Source organism: Indicator indicator, chromosome 32 (assembly GCF_027791375.1).
Source record: "Indicator indicator isolate 239-I01 chromosome 32, UM_Iind_1.1, whole genome shotgun sequence".
NCBI lineage: Eukaryota > Metazoa > Chordata > Aves > Piciformes > Indicatoridae > Indicator > Indicator indicator.
In genome coordinates this window covers 5,298,085-5,316,173 of record NC_072041.1, presented here as the reverse complement: position 1 = coordinate 5,316,173, position 18,089 = coordinate 5,298,085, and the positions used below count along the sequence as shown (strand labels likewise).

The following is an 18,089-nucleotide window of genomic DNA, read 5'->3' as shown; positions in this document are numbered from 1 at the left end:
GTCCAGTCTCCAGCACAGCTCAAAAACAGCTCTGCAGGCCTTTGAATATTAGAAAAGTTGAGAATCTGCAGCAAAGAGGGGGCAATGCCTTAATAGTACGAAGATGAAAGGGTGAGGAAGCTGAGGAGGTTTTCCAGTCAGTGGCTTATGAAAGTCCACAGAACTACCTATCTTTACTCACCATGTGTCCTCCTCAAATGTTACAACAGAGTAATTTAGGGTTGTTAATGATAACACAATATATTTTCTGCTGATATGTATTTCTCTGTCCCCTTCTCTTCTTTCCCCTCCCTTTGCTTAAACCATAGGCATCTTTAAAGCATTCAGTTTTATTTTGGACAGCCAAGAAAGTGTGAAATAACAACAAAAAGAGTAATTGAGTGCAGCAAGGAGCACCAGCAAAAGAGCAGAGATAATTGTTGAAGAGTAAAAGCTAACGGTCAACATTGTCAGGAAGCGTTGACAAGAAAGATAAGTTGAGGTTATTAACTGTCTGACATGCTGGAACTGATGTCTGCCAATGGCTCTTTAAATCATCAGGATATGAAATGTGACAGCCATTTATCACTTTTATGAGGCACTGCTGCCTAGCTTTCCCTTGGGAAGTGTGGAGGTAGCTTGTTCTTTGACTATCTTGCTAAAAAAAGGCATGGATGTATTTCAAGTGCTTCCCATTTTTTGGGTGCCTGGCTTCTTGAACCATGATTGTGCTGCATTCTTAGCCTGACTGAATCTGAATTGAGCTCAGGCCATTCTGAGGTCCTGTTTCCAAGAGACTTCACCTTCCCATATATCCAGTGTGTCTAGGAGCTCAGTTCTTTAGCTGTCAGGGAAGGAAACTTCAACAGGCAAAAATCTAGCACTCATTTGAAAATGTTTCCTTTTTTGTCTTTTCAGACTATTCCCTTTAATACTATAATAGATTTCCTTGTCTCTTACTGATCAACAAACCTGTTCTAGGGGAGAAAAATACGCAATCATTCTGATGCTAGCTGGCAGGAAGGAACAATCCTGAAAGCTGCCCATACCTACAGCAGCAAATTCAAAGGGCACTGAAAGTCTCTTTGCATTGCTCTTAGTTGATGTGTTTTGGTTTAGGTTGTGCTTTTTCTATTGCAGATGTTAACTGTCATTAATATTGAACCATGGAGTGTGTTGTATCATGCTCAAGTGTTGTGACATTGCTTTGAACAACTTGCACTTCTTGTTCTCCAGCACCACAAGGGAAAGAGGAGAGCCATAAGCCAGAGGCTGTTTGTAAATAACCATTATCAGTTAGCAGGGGCTTCACAAAAAGTTCATTTCCCCCTTAAATTTGGGTTTAGCAAAAGAACTGTTAATCATATACAATTACTGGTTTGTGTCACAGGTCTTGAGAATACCTGCAGAGAATGTGTAGTCTTTGTGCCTTATGTAGTCCAGTCATTCACTTGGAGGTTTTAAACAAAAAGGAGGGTGGTCCACAGCTATTTCTAAGTGACAGAGCTTGCTATTAGCAAGCAGAAGCTCATACCAGCCTCTGATAATTGCCAACTCTGTTAAATGGTCTTTCTCTTCTACCTTTTCAGCATTAACAATAAACTGCAACAGCCAGAAGCAGCTGCTGGAGTACTGGAATATGCCATGAAGCACTTTGGGGAGCTGGTGAGTCCTGCTGGATAACTTCCTTCTTCATGTCTTACGTTTTGCTGTTTTTCTAGGGTGTGGGGTTTTTTTGGGTCTTCTACCAATTCTGCTTTGTTAAAAAGATGATTCTGCAGTGCCTTAAGGTGGTTTGGGAAAGGTAGGCCGCCCTGGAAGCACAGTAAGGAACCACTAAGCAGTGGGAACATGTATAAGCACAAAATGATGGAATTCCTTTGGTGCAGGATTATGTGTGGGTTTGACCTAGACTGGAAAAGTCCTTTCTGGGAGAGGTACAGACTTCAGAACATACTCACAGCTTCTTATGATTCCCTGGGTGGATTGAGCAAAGCTCTGTGTTACCTAATCCTGACCTCACTCGTTACCAGTAATGTAGCTCTAGCAGTAAATGGAGTTCAAAACACAGAATTTGCCAGAGTGGGCAGTGAAAAGAAATTAAGAGGAGCTATGAGCTCTGCTTTCAGGAACTTACCTGAAATACTGTGATTGTGCTGAGAAGTTAAGGGCTGATGTATAAATGTCCTAAGTGGAAGACCTGGCATGCAGAGCATGGTTTATACTGACCCTGCCCACAGGGCAAGGAGAGGAATATTCTGAAGCCTATGTCAAGGTTTGAGCTGCCAAGGGCTAAGCAGGAAGACATTGGCAGAGAGAAGTATGGAAAAAATATTAAAGCATTTTATTTCTTGAAAATTAGAAACAAAATCTTGAAACCAAGACTGAAGAGAAGTTTGTGCAGCTGATAAGGATCAGTGCTTGGCTTACTTGTAAAGTGTTTGTTACAAACCACATGCTTTCCTTTTGAGGGCTGTGATTAGACCCCAACATCAGCTACCTGGTGTGTTGAAAAATGGCCTAGCAGTAGCCAGGCACACAGTGTGATTTTTGGGGTTTGAGTTTATTCCAGTTAGTCACTCCATTCCTGAGTGTAGCATGGTCCTTGTTTAAATGCAAGCATATGCAACAGTAGGAAGAGGAATGTTTTATAGCTTTGCCCTTTATCCTGTTCCGCTCAGTCCCCTTCTCCGAGAAGAAAAGCACCAGCTACAGAGCTGGTATTTTAGTGGCACTGAATAAGGGAATGGTGTTGGATTGATCCCTCTGGTAATATTAATTCATTTCTGTGCATGTTGAGCAGTGCTCAGGATTCCTGTTTTGTACTAGCTCAGGGCTTTTCTCTGTACCACAGAAGTCCATTAAGATACTTAGAATGAAAAAAGGTTGAGGTGGCCACCACAGACTGAACTTTTCAGGAACAGCTGTGGTAGTTAATATAGAATGATTAATATGAATCCTTCTATTGATTCTGATTTTTTTTTTTTTTTCTTCCCTTAGGAAATTCAAGCTACCTGGTATGAAAAGCTCCATGAATGGGAAGATGCTCTGGTGGCCTATGACAAGAAGATGGACACAAACAAAGATGATCCTGAGCTGATGCTGGGACGGATGCGTTGCTTGGAAGCACTTGGTGAATGGTAAGAGGAGAACGCCTAAAGACTGAGGAAAGTGGTGCCTTTAAAAATAGTGCTTATCTCTTCTCCGGGGGCTGGCATTCAGTTGACTTTTTTGCCTGAATTCCTACTAATAGTTTGAGTATTTTCAGCAATTTCTCACTTTATTCATTGTAGTCAGAATTAGTAACATCTCTAGGCCTTGTGGGATGGGCCATCTGATGAGTTCAGATCTCTCTGAAAGAGAATCTGCAGTTTTATGGTCAGATCAACCCCATTTATAACTGAGAAAGGAATTGTAAGTAGAGCAGACCTCTCAGGAAACATTAACATGGCAGCACATGTCAAATAGAAGGAGACTCTACAACCTCGCTGGGCAGTCTTCTCCAGGGCTCCAGCACCCTCACAGTAAAGAAGTTTCTCCCCATGTTGAGATGGAACTTCCTGGCTTCCAGCTTATACCTGGTGTTCCTTATGCTATTACTGGGCACCACTGAAAAGAAACTGGCACCTTCATCTTGACACCCACCCTCAGATACTTATAGATATTCATAAGATCCACCCTCAGCTGAGTTTTTTGTTGTTGGTGTCTCTTAGCTTTCATTAAACATTGTCTTTGTGGACATGTGGTATTTCAAACCCTGTGTTAAATGTGTTTTGTCAACATGTAACTGATCAGAGGCAGTGTTGGTTAGAGGGTGAGCTGGTAGCGACTTAGAGCTTGCTGGTTAGCTGTGGGCTGCTGTTTTCCTCTGTGTTCATTTGAAAGAAGCTAATTGAAGAAGGCATCCTGTGCACTGCAGCATGCAGTCATGCCTAGGGGCAACTCTGATTTGCTCCAAGTTCTGCCTTTCTGCTGAACTTTTCATGTCACCAGAGCTCTCTCCTGATGGGTCCTGACGTGAACTCAGGGGATGGCACAGAGTAGGGAGATTCCACTTCACTACAGTTACTGGAAGAGAACCAGAGCTGGTTGAGGAACCTCATTCTGACAGCAGTTGTCTGCCCTTTTCTAGATGAGGAATGAGGTATGTTTGGCATAGCTTTTTCAATAGGAAAAACAGATCCTCTTAGTGAGTGTTTCTCAGTCATCTTTTCCAGGGGTTTATGGAATTTCTCCTTCTGCAGGATGTGTATTTGTGTAAAGTGCCCTCTCTGAACCCCCTGCTTCTTCACATCAGAAACAAATAAATTGCATCTATCAGTAGTCTGTAGTTATTGCAGGTGAGGGGAGGCTTATTTAATAATTGCCCTCACAACAATAATTAATAAACGATATGGCAAATGGGTACTAAAATAGTAACCCTTTATTAATATGAAATATGCCAAACTCGTAAAAAGGATCGTTGTACAGTCGGAAGATGTGCCCAGGTGGCCAAGAGAGCCAATGGCATCCTGGCCTGCATCAGGAATAGTGTGGCCAGCAGGAGCAGGGAGGTCATTGTACCCCTGTACACAGCACTGGTTAGGCCACACCTTGAGTACTGTGTCCAGTTCTGGGCCCTCAGTTTAAGAAAGATGTTGAATTGCTGGAGCATGTCCAGAGAAGGGCAACGAGGCTGGGGAGAGGCCTTGAGCACAGCCCTGTGAGGAGAGGCTGAGGGAGCTGGGACTGTTTAGCCTGGAGAAGAGGAGGCTCAGGGGTGACCTCATTGCTGTCTACAACTACCTGAAGGGAGGTTGTAGCCAGGAGGGGGTTGGTCTCTTCTCCCAGGCAACCAGCACCAGAACAAGAGGACACAGTCTCAAGCTGCGCCAGGGGAGGTTTAGGCTGGAGGTGAGGAGAAAGTTCTTCACAGAGAGAGTGGTTGGCCATTGGAATGTGCTGCCCAGGGAGGTGGTGGAGTCACCATCCTTGGAGGTGTTCAAGAGGGGATTGGACATGGCACTTGGTGCCATGGTTTAGATAGTCATGAGGTTTAGGGTGACAGGTTGGACTCGATGATCTTTGAGGTCTTTTCCAGCCTTCTTGATTCTATGATTCTATGATTATGCAGTCTCAGGGCAAATACAAACTATCCTATGCAAATTAGGAGGCAACAACTTGGAAAGAGAAGGTCCCCGAGAGCAGGTAGTGCTCAGTTACAGCAGGGAGGAGGCTCGATAAGAACTGTTAAACCCAAAAGGGAGCGAATTAGTTATTCACAGCTAGTTTCACCCATATAGGGTTGCTGCTGCTGCTGCATTTGCTTTGGGGTGCTCTTATAAGGCGCAGCACAGCAGATTGCCAGCAGGAAAGGTTTACCACCTGGTCCCAGGCTGCTCTGGCTTCAGGCGGACAGCAGGCAGTTAACGACGCTCTTGGTGACAGGTGCTTGTGTGGTTCCTGGGTAAACTGAGGCATGGCACAGTTCTGGTGGCAAGGGGAAGCAGGCTAGGTGACTTCACCTTCTAGGCTCATGGCTTCTCTGGCTTGCATGTGTATGGCTCCTGGCTTTATCCCAGGCTCTGGACTCGAGGCAGGGCAGGGCAACTCGAGGCGGCGAGGCTTGAAGCAAAGCAAGGCTTCAACAAGCTTGAGCAAGGCAAGAGTGACTACCAAGTCAGTTGTATGTATACAAATGCCAGAGGTCAACTGGTCCAATGGGGCACTGAAGCTAACGTGTAGCTGCCCAATGGAAAAGTGTTCTGCCAGGCTACAACCATAAAAGGCAGAAGTAAGAACCTTGTATCTGGGGGAGCAGTGGTCAGCTTAAGTGCTCTCACCCCAGATAAACATCTTGTTTGGTAGACAGACAGGAGTCCTGTCCCCTTTGTTCCTTTTTCTGCATTGCCCTGTTTTTCTGCAGGAAGGAGGGGAGAGAAAGGGACTCTGTGTCTAGACATCTTAAGGCCTGTCTGGATTTGTACTGGGCCATGCCATGGCCCTTCCACCACAGTAGTGATGAGAGCAATCACAACCTCACAAAGATCTGTGTGCTTGCTGTTGTGGGACTGCATTCCATCCCTGAACAGATTTTTTTTTTTTTAATTCAGAAGTGCCTTTGCAAGGTGATATTTGCTACTTTGCAGCTGACTACAGAGACATCATCATCCAGAGACTGGGAATTCCATGCTTTGGCTGCTGATACGCTTCAGCAGGGTTCAGTTTGCCTGACTGTGCTGCTGTAGTCTGCTTGACAGAGTATGACAGTTAATCTAGAACTGGTACTCTGCAGCATCATGATTTCAGTAGGTGTTGAAAGTACAGGCAAAATATTCCTAGCTGTCTGTCTCCTGATGCAGTTCTGTCTACAAGAGCCAGACTACTTGATTAGCATCTGTGAGGTCCCAATTTACAGCTGTTGGTGGGTTTGCCTTGGGTTTTCATTTGGTTTGGGTTTGGTTGGTTGGTTGTTTTTTGTTTTGTTCTTTTTTTTTCCTCCTGGGCCATTAAGCTGTCAGAATGACTATCCTGCCCATTGGTTCTGTTTGACTAACTCATCTTCCTTTTTGGGAGGAGATGACAGCAGAGAAGGCCACTTGGCCTTCCTGGCAGTTGGCAGCTCTTCCACTGATACAGAGTATCCAGCCTGAGAAATTCTGGAACTGCAACACCCACAGTAATTGGTTTGATTAATGGAGCATTCACAATTGATTTAAAGGAAATAATATAAAAAACCCTGATCCTTCCTCTCCAGTGGAGATGAAAGATTCAGATCCCCTCTGAGATCTTGCCATGACAAGTCTTCTTCCTAGATTAGAGCAGCACTGATTGTCTAGTGTCTGTCATGATGTGTTATCCAAAGTGTTTGATAGCAGGAGCCTTGCAGAAGCTCTTCAGATCATGTTTCTTGCATTGGTACTTGAAAAAATGTTCAGCATCCCTTGTTTGGTGGTGGTTTGGATTTTTTTCTGTATTTGTGGTCTGAAGTTGCCATTTCAGTTCTGTAAACAGGCATTGCTAACTGCTGAGGAGCAAATGCAAGCCTTTCTGAATTTGTTTGCAAAGGATAATTTGCCTTTAAATGATTTTCTGATGATGGGATATTTGTCATCAGACTTAATCTGTCTGGGTTAAGAGGAGAGGAATCCTTTTAAGCACTCTCGCTAAAAAGAATGATGGGGCTGGTTGTCATCTTATCTGTGGAAAATGGTTGTTTAACAAGGCAAAATTCTTAGAAGAGGCTTTTTGCTGATCAGAAATTGTGGATTCTTCTTAGGGGGCAGCTCCACCAGCAATGCTGTGAAAAGTGGACCCAGGTCAATGATGAAACTCAAGCTAAAATGGCTAGGATGGCTGCTGCTGCTGCCTGGGGTCTAGGTAATGTATCCTTGTCTGGTGTGACAGCCCTCAGCATGGAAGCACAGATTGCTTTAACTTCAGAACTGCAAGATAAAAGAAATGGCAAAATCAAAGAACAAAATTATTTCTGTTGGGAAACAAAGTAAGAGTCATTCAGCACTGAAGCCCTTTGGAAAATTTGCATTTACATGAGGTCTCCCAGTGTGATCTCGAGTAACAGACTGCCTTACTGGTCTGAGCAGATCATCAGTTGCTTTAACTGGTCCCTTTTGCTTAGTTTTACATTGAACAGAGCTCAGACTTGAGATGAAATTAATAGGATTTCTTAGATTTGTTGGCAGACTCTTATTTACAAACTAGAACCATATCTGTTGAGCATTTTGGTAGGTTGTTTCTGCTGAGTAGACAGTCTTTAAGTGGAATAAATCCATAAATGGTGCAAATATCCATTATGCTGGTAGTCAGAAATTTACTAGGGAAGCTTATATATCACTTGCTGTTTGCCAGCCTTTTGCTGAGGAAAAATTCACCTTTTGCTGTGTAGGACACTAAATCATTCAAGTGTTCTGGAAATGTCAGCGTTTCAAGTTTTCATCACAGGGAATGCAAGAACTTTTCCATGATGATAACAGTTTGTCTAGAAAAAGAAATGCCTGGTTTTGCTTGTCTCTGTATGTATGACTGTCCCTGCCAAAGGGGAGCTGCTGGAGAGCTGACTGATATGGAAGCACCACACAGCATTCAGACTTAGTTGCTGATGCCAAAGCACTGTAGCATGGTTCCGTTCTCATCTTGCGGGGAGGGCTGTTGTGGTACTGAGGATATCTGTCTCTCTGCAGGTCAGTGGGATAGCATGGAAGAATATACCTGCATGATCCCAAGGGACACCCATGATGGTGCTTTCTACAGGGCTGTGCTGGCTCTTCATCAGGACCTTTTCTCACTGGCTCAGCAGGTAATTATCTTCCTTTGCAGGCTTCCCAGTACCTGATTTAAGATGAGCTAGGCTATACTGCTACATGGAAAGATGTCCTGGTTTAAAGCAGTTGGCTGTAACCTATGAATTACCCAATAACTTTTTTCCATTGATAGGTTAGATCTCAGTGATTGAGCTTATTTTGCATTTCCAGACACACAGAATCTTTGTACAAAGAGCAGTGGTACAGTGCTGTGGAGTGCAAGAAAGCCTTAGTCATTATTTGGCTTCTTTACTTTCCTGTCTGTTTTCTAGACAGACAATGCAGAAGGATTATTTCAGCAGAGGTTCCACCCTACAGAGCAGTACTTGACAAAAGGCATTCATGGCCAAAGTCACACACACCTAAGGTTTTTCATGGGTGCTCTGTGCACTTCTACCTGTTCCAGCTTTTTCGGTGGACCAGAAACTTTCCCTCTGATTTTTTCTAGTTGCAGTGATAAATCTTAAGCTGAGATGAGAAATCTCATCTCTGGCAAGGAATGAGTCTATTAAACAGAGCTGTATTGGTCTGCCTGTTTGTCACAGAGGAGATTTGCAGAGTGATTTTTTCCCCTCCGTAGATTCAAAGTCTGTTGTTGCCTTTCCAAGGAAGCTCAAGTAACATTTCTCAGAATTCTGTGCTGCCTTGCCAGCTTAGATAAAGGACTAATTCAGTCTGCTCTGTCAAATCCCATCCATAGAGTTTGGGGTGACGTGCACAGTAAAATTAGCCAGGCATTCAAAGGCGCAGAGCTTTGGTGCTTAACCTCTAACATTTGGAAAAGGAAAAAACTAAAGATGAGCGATTATATAAAGACTGGAACCAGGGCAGGATTTATTTCGTGCCTGAAGAGCATTTCTTAGTTGCAGTAAGAGAAATGGAATTTGCTGTCCTGTAAAAGAGGCAAAAACCTGTTGGGTTACGTAAAGCAGTGAAAGCTATTTGCTGTCATTCTGGGTTATCAAGATACATCTCTTGAGGCTTTTTGTAACAGGCTCTCTTGCACTAAAACATAAACTTCTTTTTTTCTCTCTAAATATTTCTTCTCTCTAAACGATGATCTCTGCTGTCAAGCAGGATTAGAAGTACTTCAAACTTTGGTAGAGAAACAAACTTCAAACTGTAGATAATAAATTAAGCCCCCTTGACTTCCCCTGTACCTGCTCTGTCAACTCTTTCTATTGATAACATCCTTTCCTGGTTCTTGGTGGAGAAATGAGAACAGTGCCAGCTTTCTTCATGAGATGCAACAAATGTATGGCAGTTCCAGGAGTTGATTCCAGATGAAACATACCATCTTTACCCCATATATCTTGTTTTATTTCAGTGCATTGACAAAGCCAGAGATCTGCTAGATGCTGAGCTGACTGCCATGGCAGGAGAGAGCTATAGTCGAGCCTATGGGGTAAGTATGTAACACTCAGCCTTCCTTTTCCTCGTTGCTGTTTTGGACTGTCTCTAGAAGCTGCATTTGCCTTCTGAGCAGCGCTAGTGTCAAACATAAGACCTGTGTAGGCCCACAGGCTAAATGGCTCTTATCAGGTAAGAAATACAACTTTGTAGGAACAGCTTTGGGATAAATTATGCAGCGAAGTGAGCTCCTCCCCCTCAAAAGAAGTAAGAATTGACATTTAGAAAGTTTGAACCAGCAGATGGTCTAGATCCCAGCATCTAGCAGTCAGTCCTTTACCTGTTGGGCAGCACATGTACTTCAGATTCTGATGCCAAAATACTGTTCCTTAATTGTAGATTTGTTCTGTAGTGATTGGGATGGAATGTGATTATTTCCTTCAGGCTATGGTATCCTGCCAGATGCTGTCAGAGCTGGAAGAGGTTATCCAGTACAAACTTGTACCAGAACGCCGTGAGATCATCCGCCAGATCTGGTGGGAAAGGCTGCAGGTATGTCTGAGTAAGGACCAAGGATGGAGATGCTGATGTGCTGGCATGCACAGCTCCTCTTGCCAGTCAGTGTGATGGCTCAGGAGGTCTTGCCATACCTCTTTCTATCCCACCAGCACGTTTGCTTGTATGGCTGCAAGCTTTCTGTCTCCCTTTGTCCTGGTTGGTTGGGGTTTGGGTTTTCTGTTAGCTTTCTTGAGGTGTCTACTAATATGACACTTTAGTAGGATAATGTAAACCTTAAAATAGATGTATACAGAATGGAGTCACTAGAAACATCTCCAATGCTGCTTATGTCAGAGTTGGATCACACCTGGAAATACTGGTTTGGATAAGGCTAGTTTGAACTTTTTACCTGGCTGGCTGCATTTTAAGGAGAAGTGATTCTCTCTCAAGGTGCTACCAAACTGGACAGAGAATTCACATAATTGTTAAAAATTGTCCAGTCCTTTTCTGACCTCTTACAGGAACATTCCCAATTGATTGGTGGCACTTAAGAACATGGCTTAGAGGTGAACTTGACATAATGTTTATTGTTGGACTCCATGGTCTTAAAGGTCTTTTTGAACCTAAATGGTTCTATGATTAGCCTATTAGCCTTGTACTCTTCAAAGAGACCTTTAGCAATGCTGCTTTCTCTGTATTAGGAAACAAGTTTGTGCCTTTTTTACTCTAAACATTAAAAATCCAAAGCACCTCTGAAGATTTACATCAGACAAATATTTTGCAATTGTTTCCTTACAAGAGGCATCCCTACAGTGAAAATGAACACCATCAGATGAAGTAGTGCATTTAGGAATACTCTTTAAAGAGGTGATTCCTGTAAAGAAAATGTTGAAAAAGGATGACAAGAGCATCACAGAATAGCTTAGGTTGGAAGGGACCTTAGAGGTCATCTCCTCCAACCTCCCCACCATGGGCAAGAATGCCTCTCAACTACACTCAGCCACTTAAGGCCTCATCTATGCTGGCCTTGGACACTCCCCAAGGGAGGAGACATCCCCAGCCTTCCTGGGCAGCCTGTTCCAAAGTCTCACCACCCTCATACTGAAGAAGTTCTCCCTAAGATCCAGTCTAAAGCCCTGTTCTCCCTCAGCTTGAGCCATTCCCTCTTGTCCTGTCTCTGGACACCGTTATGAAAAGTCCCTCTGCAGTCTTCCTGTAGGATCCCTTCAGGTGTTGGAAGGCAGATCTAAGGCCCCCCAGAGTCTTCTGTTCTCTAGGCTGAACAACCCCAGCTCCCTCAGTCTGTCCTCATAGCAGAGGTGCTCCAGCCCTTGGATCATCTTTGTGGCCCTTCTCTGGACTTCTCTCCAACAGCTCTGTGTCCTTATGCTGAGGACACCAGAACCGGATGCAGTGTCAGAGGTGTCCCCTCGTATATGCTCTCATTATACCAAATTTTGATAACAGTGCCTGAGGGAACAATTTCTCCCTCTACAGGGTTGTTCCCTGTTACTGCTATGTCTGCCTCCTTAGAAAGGCTGTTGCTGCTGCATTTGTTTTTGCTGTTTGGGAAACTGTGACAAAGCTTATAGTCTCTCATCTGCATTCCTGTCCGGAAAAGCTCAGGACCATTCCACTGGGGTGGAGAAACTGAGAGTGATGAGAAGTGTAATGTCTGAATCCAGCTGTTTATAGTGCTGGTAGCAGCACATACACTTCTTGCGCATTTTAGAGCTGCTTTTTAGTAATTAGTAAATGCCTGTCAGAGGAGCTTTATTTGGGTGTCAGGGAACAAGCTTTGCCTAACTTCCCAGCCTTCCATTCTGGGCAAAGAGGGAAAGAAATAGACAAATCTGTGCTAAGGTGCTTGCTGCCATTGGAAATTTTTTCATTTACCTCAAACTAAGTCTAAGTTGCCTCTGGATCAATACAACCTTCAGAGTATCTCTGTTGCCTTGAAGCACTTGGCCATTACAGCAAGCACCATGTGTTTGGTTGTTACTCTCACAATTCTACTTCTCTGTAGCCTCCTTGAACATCTGAAATACAACTCACATTTTCTCTTACTGACCATGTTGTGCCTTTCCCTTCACACAGACAAGAACCAGACAATGCTTGCACAAGCAACACAGCAGTTGGAACTGCAGATTCTGGCAAAATTATCAGTTCAGTCGTGCCAACCTCTAAAAGCAACACATGCAAGGAGAAGAAAAGGAGCAATAATAAAAATATCTCTGCAACCATTTGGTTTTGTACCATCTGCATATTGAGATTTGTCACTGTTTAAGCCAAAATAACTTCAAAACTAGGTTCAGAAGGGTTATAAAACTCTTGACTCATTTTGGAATTGCACAAAGAGCTCTCCTGGTGCATTTCTGCCTTAGAAGCTTTTTCTCCCTTTTCCTTAGAGGATATCATTAGACTGCAAACTGAGCTGGCTGTAGAGTGTCAAGGACTTAACCTTCTTGCAGTGTTAAAGTAGCCATCTACTTCATAGCCTTGGCCTGCTGTGAGTTATGGGTTCTGAGGAAAAGTTCCTTCAAATCCTGAATTAAGGCTCTGTGGAGCAAATTTGAGAGAGAACATTAACAAGTTCTCTCTTATTTTTCTTGCAGGGCTGTCAACGAATTGTGGAAGACTGGCAAAGGATACTGATGGTCCGATCTCTTGTTGTGAACCCTCATGAGGACATGAGAACTTGGCTGAAGTATGCCAGCTTGTGTGGCAAGAGTGGGAGACTGGTGAGCATGGTCAAACTCTACCTTCTACAGCAGGATTTTAGACAATTGGCTTTGTCATGCTGCTTCAACCTTGAGTGTTTCCAAATACTTTCATTGCCCAAGTGGGATGGGCTCTACTTCGAGGAGACTGGTCAGCAGAAATTGTTGAAATACTAAAATTCTAATCAGTGTAGGGTTCATGCTTGTAGCCAAGGCTAGTTTTGTGGGACTTGTATTCCACCTGAGAGCCTCAGAGACAATTTTTTGTGACATGCTGTACCTGAAAGTTCTTATGCAGCACTGATAATTATTAGTGATAGCTCTCTCTGCTGAAGCACTCTTTGTGTCATCTAGAATGTGATGTTATCACTGAACATCACAACCCTGTTTGGACATTCACCACAAGGTTTATTACCAAAAGCAATTGAAATAGAGACTTCACACTCTCTACTGGCTTCTGAAAACAGAATCTAACTCTCTAATCTTGATGAAGACACGTGATTTATCATGTGGTATTCTTACAAGTCCAGGGAGTGGTAATAAGGCTGCTAGGTCTGTGTTTTATCTGGAGGGTCAGAAGTATTTTTCAGTGGCCAGTAATTCTGCAGTCAGTATGAAATGAGGTAAAAATGAGCTTGGTTTAACCTGCTCTTTCTCTTTGTGACTTTCTTCCAGGCTTTGGCCCATAAGACACTTGTCCTGCTCTTGGGTGTAGATCCATCTCGACAGCTGGATCACCCCCTGCCCACAGTACACCCCCAAGTGACTTACGCCTACATGAAGCACATGTGGAAGAGTGCCCGTAAGGTACAGGAGAACAGAGGGCTCTCTACCTTTTATTGCTCAGGTTTTGGGCAGTGACATGCACGTAAGCTCTTCATAATCCCCACAGAACTAAGTCAAGGCTGATGGTTTTATTTTTGCTCACCTACAAAAGAGTAACTAATCCCTTTCCTTATTGTTATTCAGAGGATAAGCCTGTGAAATTTCCCTTTACAACTCTAGACTGACAGGGAAGGCCTGACCCTGCTTTTGTGTCCTAGGTGGAAAGATTATTTTTGCTAAACCCAGTATCAGGTACCCAAGGGATGCAGCCAAGATGAATGGTGGTAAATAATAGCTCTTCTGTCCTCACCAAGGTCTTACTGCATAGGCTTGGTGCTTGACTTTTCATCCCCTGTTGTAACTGCCAGTTCTCCACACTCAACCAGAGTGACATGCTGAAAGAGGTTTTATTACCAGTTTAAAAAATATATCCTGAACAGTCTGTACTTAGTTGTTGAACAGAACTGACTTTTATTAAAGTCATTATTGAAAATTTCTAACTGAAAGGGAGCTGAAAAGCACACAGGGTTTTGTCATGGGGACAGTTTGGCTCCAAAGAGCATAGGGTGAATGTTTTTGACATTGCAACACAGGGAAAATTTACATAATCATAGCCAATAAACTCCAGACTGGATAACTTATCTTCCCTTTTTTTTTTTTTTTAATATACATTAAAGCCTCCATTTATTCTCTCATTCTGCCACATCTTTTTTATTTTTCCTGTCTTTGGGATTGCCAGCACTGGAGCAGAGCCATTACTATGAGAACATTGCCATGACCTAACTCTTCTTTATTTGAATTTAAAATCCAGAAGGAGCTGCTGCTGAGGCCCTGTTCAGCTGGCTCTGTAAAACAGTCTAATGGCCTCTTAAATGACCTAAGAAGTATATGGGCCTTCTGCTTCCCTCTTTGAGTGAAAGTGGAATTTTCTGAGTTTGAGCTGGGATGAAGAAATAGACAAGATGCAGGAAACCAGTGCAGTTGTAGAAAGCAGAATGAAAAACACACAAAGAAAAAAGGAATGGGGGAAGAGAATTCACCGAAAATACACTGATGCAAGAGTTTGGGGAACCTGTATGTGAGAATGTGCAAGTCACAGAGTGTTAGGGGTTGAAAGGGACCTCTGGAGATCATGAAGTCCAACCTCCCTGCCAGAGCAGAATTACCCAGAGCAGGTCACACAGGAACACATCCAGGTGGGTTTTGAAAGTCTCCAGAGAACGAGACTCTGCAACCTCTCTGGGCAAAGTCTTCCCTCAAAATTTGGTTGTGCATTACTTTAACACTGCTGCCACACGTAATCTGCATTTGTACTTCTTAAACAACTTTAGTGTAAATGTAGACTTTAATTTGATGAAACAAGTCAAAGTTTACATCCCATGATATGTAATGTAGCAAAGGTCAAGAGTTGGAAGAATGGGAAGCTGCAAATTTTCCTTCAGGCTTTATTTTTCATATTGGTAGGATTTTTGTTCAGGGCATAGAAAATTCTAAACAGGCTTCTCCTGTCTATTGTGTTAGTGACCTGGTTTCTTTGACATGCATGGTGAGTTGCAAATAAGACATCTCTATCATTATTAGAGTGTCACTGCATGAGTAGTAGCAGGACATTCTCTTCTGCTGAAGTTTTCTTGTACAGGTGACCATCACACTTTGCCAGAGGAAAATTCTTGCACATCAGAGCACGGTGTTAGCTTATCTTGTGGTCTCTCATACTTCTGGCTGTATGTATGACCTGAAGGTGTGCTTAGCATCAGAAGTCTTACCTGTTCCTCAGTGTAGCAATTCAGTGGCCAGATTTCTGATACATCAAGAATTTCTCACCTCTTCATTTATTTGCTGCTATATGTGTAGAGAAAAAAATATTTTAGAAGGATACAAATGACAAAAAAGCTTTGAAAGAAAACGAAACTGAGGATTTTGCTTTCAGTGAAAATTTTTCACACTGTTTTCCTCTCTTGTGAAGTTGTGTTTGACCCCTGTGCTCCTTACTGTCACCATCATCCCATTACAGATCGATGCGTTCCAGCACATGCAGCACTTCGTGCAGACAATGCAGCAGCAGGCACAGCATGCCATTGCAACTGAGGACCAGCAGCACAAGCAGGAACTCCACAAGCTCATGGCACGGTCAGCACCCTGGTCCTTGGACACCCTTTAGCTTAGAGTGCAATCAATTTCTTTCCTGAGGTTGCAGAGTCATAGAATCATTTCAGTTGGAAAAGACCTGACATCATCAAGACCAACTGTCAGCCCAACACCACCATGCCCGCTAAATCCTGTCCCAAAGTGCCATGTCTGTGTGTTTTTTGAACACCTCCAGGGATCATGACTCCACCACCTCCCTGAGCAGCCTGTTCCAATCCATGAACACTCATTCAGCAGAGAAATTTTTGTTAATATCCAACCTAAACCTTCCCTGGTGCAATTTCAGGTCATTTCATCTCCTTCTGTCACCTGATACTAGGGAGAAGAGACACAACTTTCACCTGGCTCCATACTCCTTTCAGGGAGTTGTAGAGAGCAATGAGGTCTCTCCTCAGCCTCCTTTTGTCCAGACTAAACAATCCCAGGTCCCTCAGGTGCTCAACACCAGCCCTGTTCTTCAGACCCTACACCAGCTTTATTGTCCTTCGCTGGACATGTTCCAGCACCATAATGTCTTTGTTGTAGTGAGGGGCACAAAACTGAACACGTGAAGATAACACATTTCAGACATGACCCATGCTTTGGTTAAAATGAGCAAGGGATTTCTCCTCTAGCTGGTAGAGCCCTATTTATGTTACATCCTTACCTATCTTATCAGCCACAGTACATGCTATTGGGACACATCAGTGTAAACAAGCCTGTGATTGTGGCTGGTTGTATTTTTCCATCCCTGTGGCTCGCTGGCAGAAGGCAGAGCTCCTGCATGGCTATTCCTTTGGTTTTCAGGAGATCCAGTCAGCAGGAAAGAAACACATCTGTGCTTGGCAGCATGTGTGCTTTGGGTAATAGATGCCCAGCATGTGATGGGCTCTTAAAATATTGTTGCATTAAAACCACATCTGATAATCTCCATTTTCCTCTGTGGATCTGGAGGTGCCAGATCTGTCATTTCCAATTCAAAAAAGAAATTACATAATGCTTACTAAAGGGAGGCAGGCACTTAATTTGCTTTTATGAGGATGGCAACTTGATAACATCATCCTGTGTTTTTCAGAGTGGCTATAAGGGAAGTCGTGAGTTGCCCACAATATTTTTCTTGCACAGTGCTTTCTGGAAGACTGAAACTACAGAGAGGAGACTGGTATAACTGTGGTATTCCAAGCAAAGTATCGAGGTTAACACAAGCTTTCACAGCTCCACCCTGCTGCAGTAAAACCATGCTGTTTTTCCTTTCCATTGGGAGGGGATGACTTAGTGGAGTTCTGGCTTGGGGGAAGAGCAGTTGCTCTCTTTCCACTGTTTGTCTGTTCTCTCCAGAAGGTTGGTTTGTGTGCTGATAACTCGAGTTATCCAGCATGTATCCTGCGTGCATTTTAGTAACACTGAATGAATTCTCTTCATGCTACTGTTGGCTACTGCTGTTTATTTTATCACTGAGATAACTGAGGAACGAAGTTTGACCCTCACCTTCCTTTCCCCTTAAAAATTTAACCATTGATTGGTTCCATACTTGGAAGCAGGATATAGGTGTTTTGAACCTTACCTCTTAATGCATACATTCTCGATCTGAAGAGGCGTGCTGAGTGCCTTTACTACATGAAAGGGTTTTCAGACTTCTGATAAGACGTCTGCCTCTTAATCCAGTAGGCTTCATTGTCATTCTAGCTTCTGAGTCAATAATCCCTTTGCTTAACCAGGTGTTTCCTGAAACTGGGTGAGTGGCAGCTGAACCTGCAAGGCATCAATGAGAGCACAATCCCCAAAGTCCTGCAATACTACAGTGCTGCAACAGAGCATGATCGCAACTGGTACAAGGTCAGTAAGGAAAATCTTCCAGGCAGCATTGCAGAGAGATGGGTAAATCTGATCATATCCCATGTTACAGGAAAATATTCATAGGAAGATCTTTTATAACTATCTGCCTTGTAGGAATAAAAAAAAAAAAAACACCAAAAAAAACCCAGAATGCAGACCAAAGCAACTGTGAGCTTCTTGTTTAGAATTTTATCTGACTTGTAGAACTAGGCCACAATTCAGTTTCTATTCTTGCTCTCCTGTCAGTTAACAGTGAAGGAGAAAGGATGGAAAAAATGAAACTTGTTCTCACTCAGTGTATTTGAACTAGGAAAATAGCCTGGTTGCTAATTCTCTGAAGAGCCTTTAATTCCAGGGTTGTAAAATTTCAATTAACATTTGGTGCCACCTCTTCTCTGAGGCACCATCTCCTGAATTTCTTCGTCTTGAGCTGCTCTTAGTCCTAACACATTCA

The 18,089-nt window shown here is 43.3% G+C and overlaps 1 protein-coding gene across 1 annotated transcript in view; it reads left to right on the top strand.

Annotated features, from left to right (window-relative positions):
* MTOR (mechanistic target of rapamycin kinase) overlaps nucleotides 1–18,089 on the top strand; it is a 60,013-nt gene that overhangs the window by 28,274 nt on the left and 13,650 nt on the right. Inside the window, exons 22-31 of the mRNA XM_054394963.1 lie at nucleotides 1,569–1,644; nucleotides 2,980–3,119; nucleotides 7,238–7,338; nucleotides 8,160–8,275; nucleotides 9,607–9,684; nucleotides 10,074–10,181; nucleotides 12,743–12,868; nucleotides 13,523–13,654; nucleotides 15,687–15,802; nucleotides 17,518–17,635. Coding sequence (XP_054250938.1) covers nucleotides 1,569–1,644; nucleotides 2,980–3,119; nucleotides 7,238–7,338; nucleotides 8,160–8,275; nucleotides 9,607–9,684; nucleotides 10,074–10,181; nucleotides 12,743–12,868; nucleotides 13,523–13,654; nucleotides 15,687–15,802; nucleotides 17,518–17,635 — 1,111 coding nt within the window. The remainder of the gene's footprint in view (nucleotides 1–1,568; nucleotides 1,645–2,979; nucleotides 3,120–7,237; nucleotides 7,339–8,159; nucleotides 8,276–9,606; nucleotides 9,685–10,073; nucleotides 10,182–12,742; nucleotides 12,869–13,522; nucleotides 13,655–15,686; nucleotides 15,803–17,517; nucleotides 17,636–18,089) is intronic.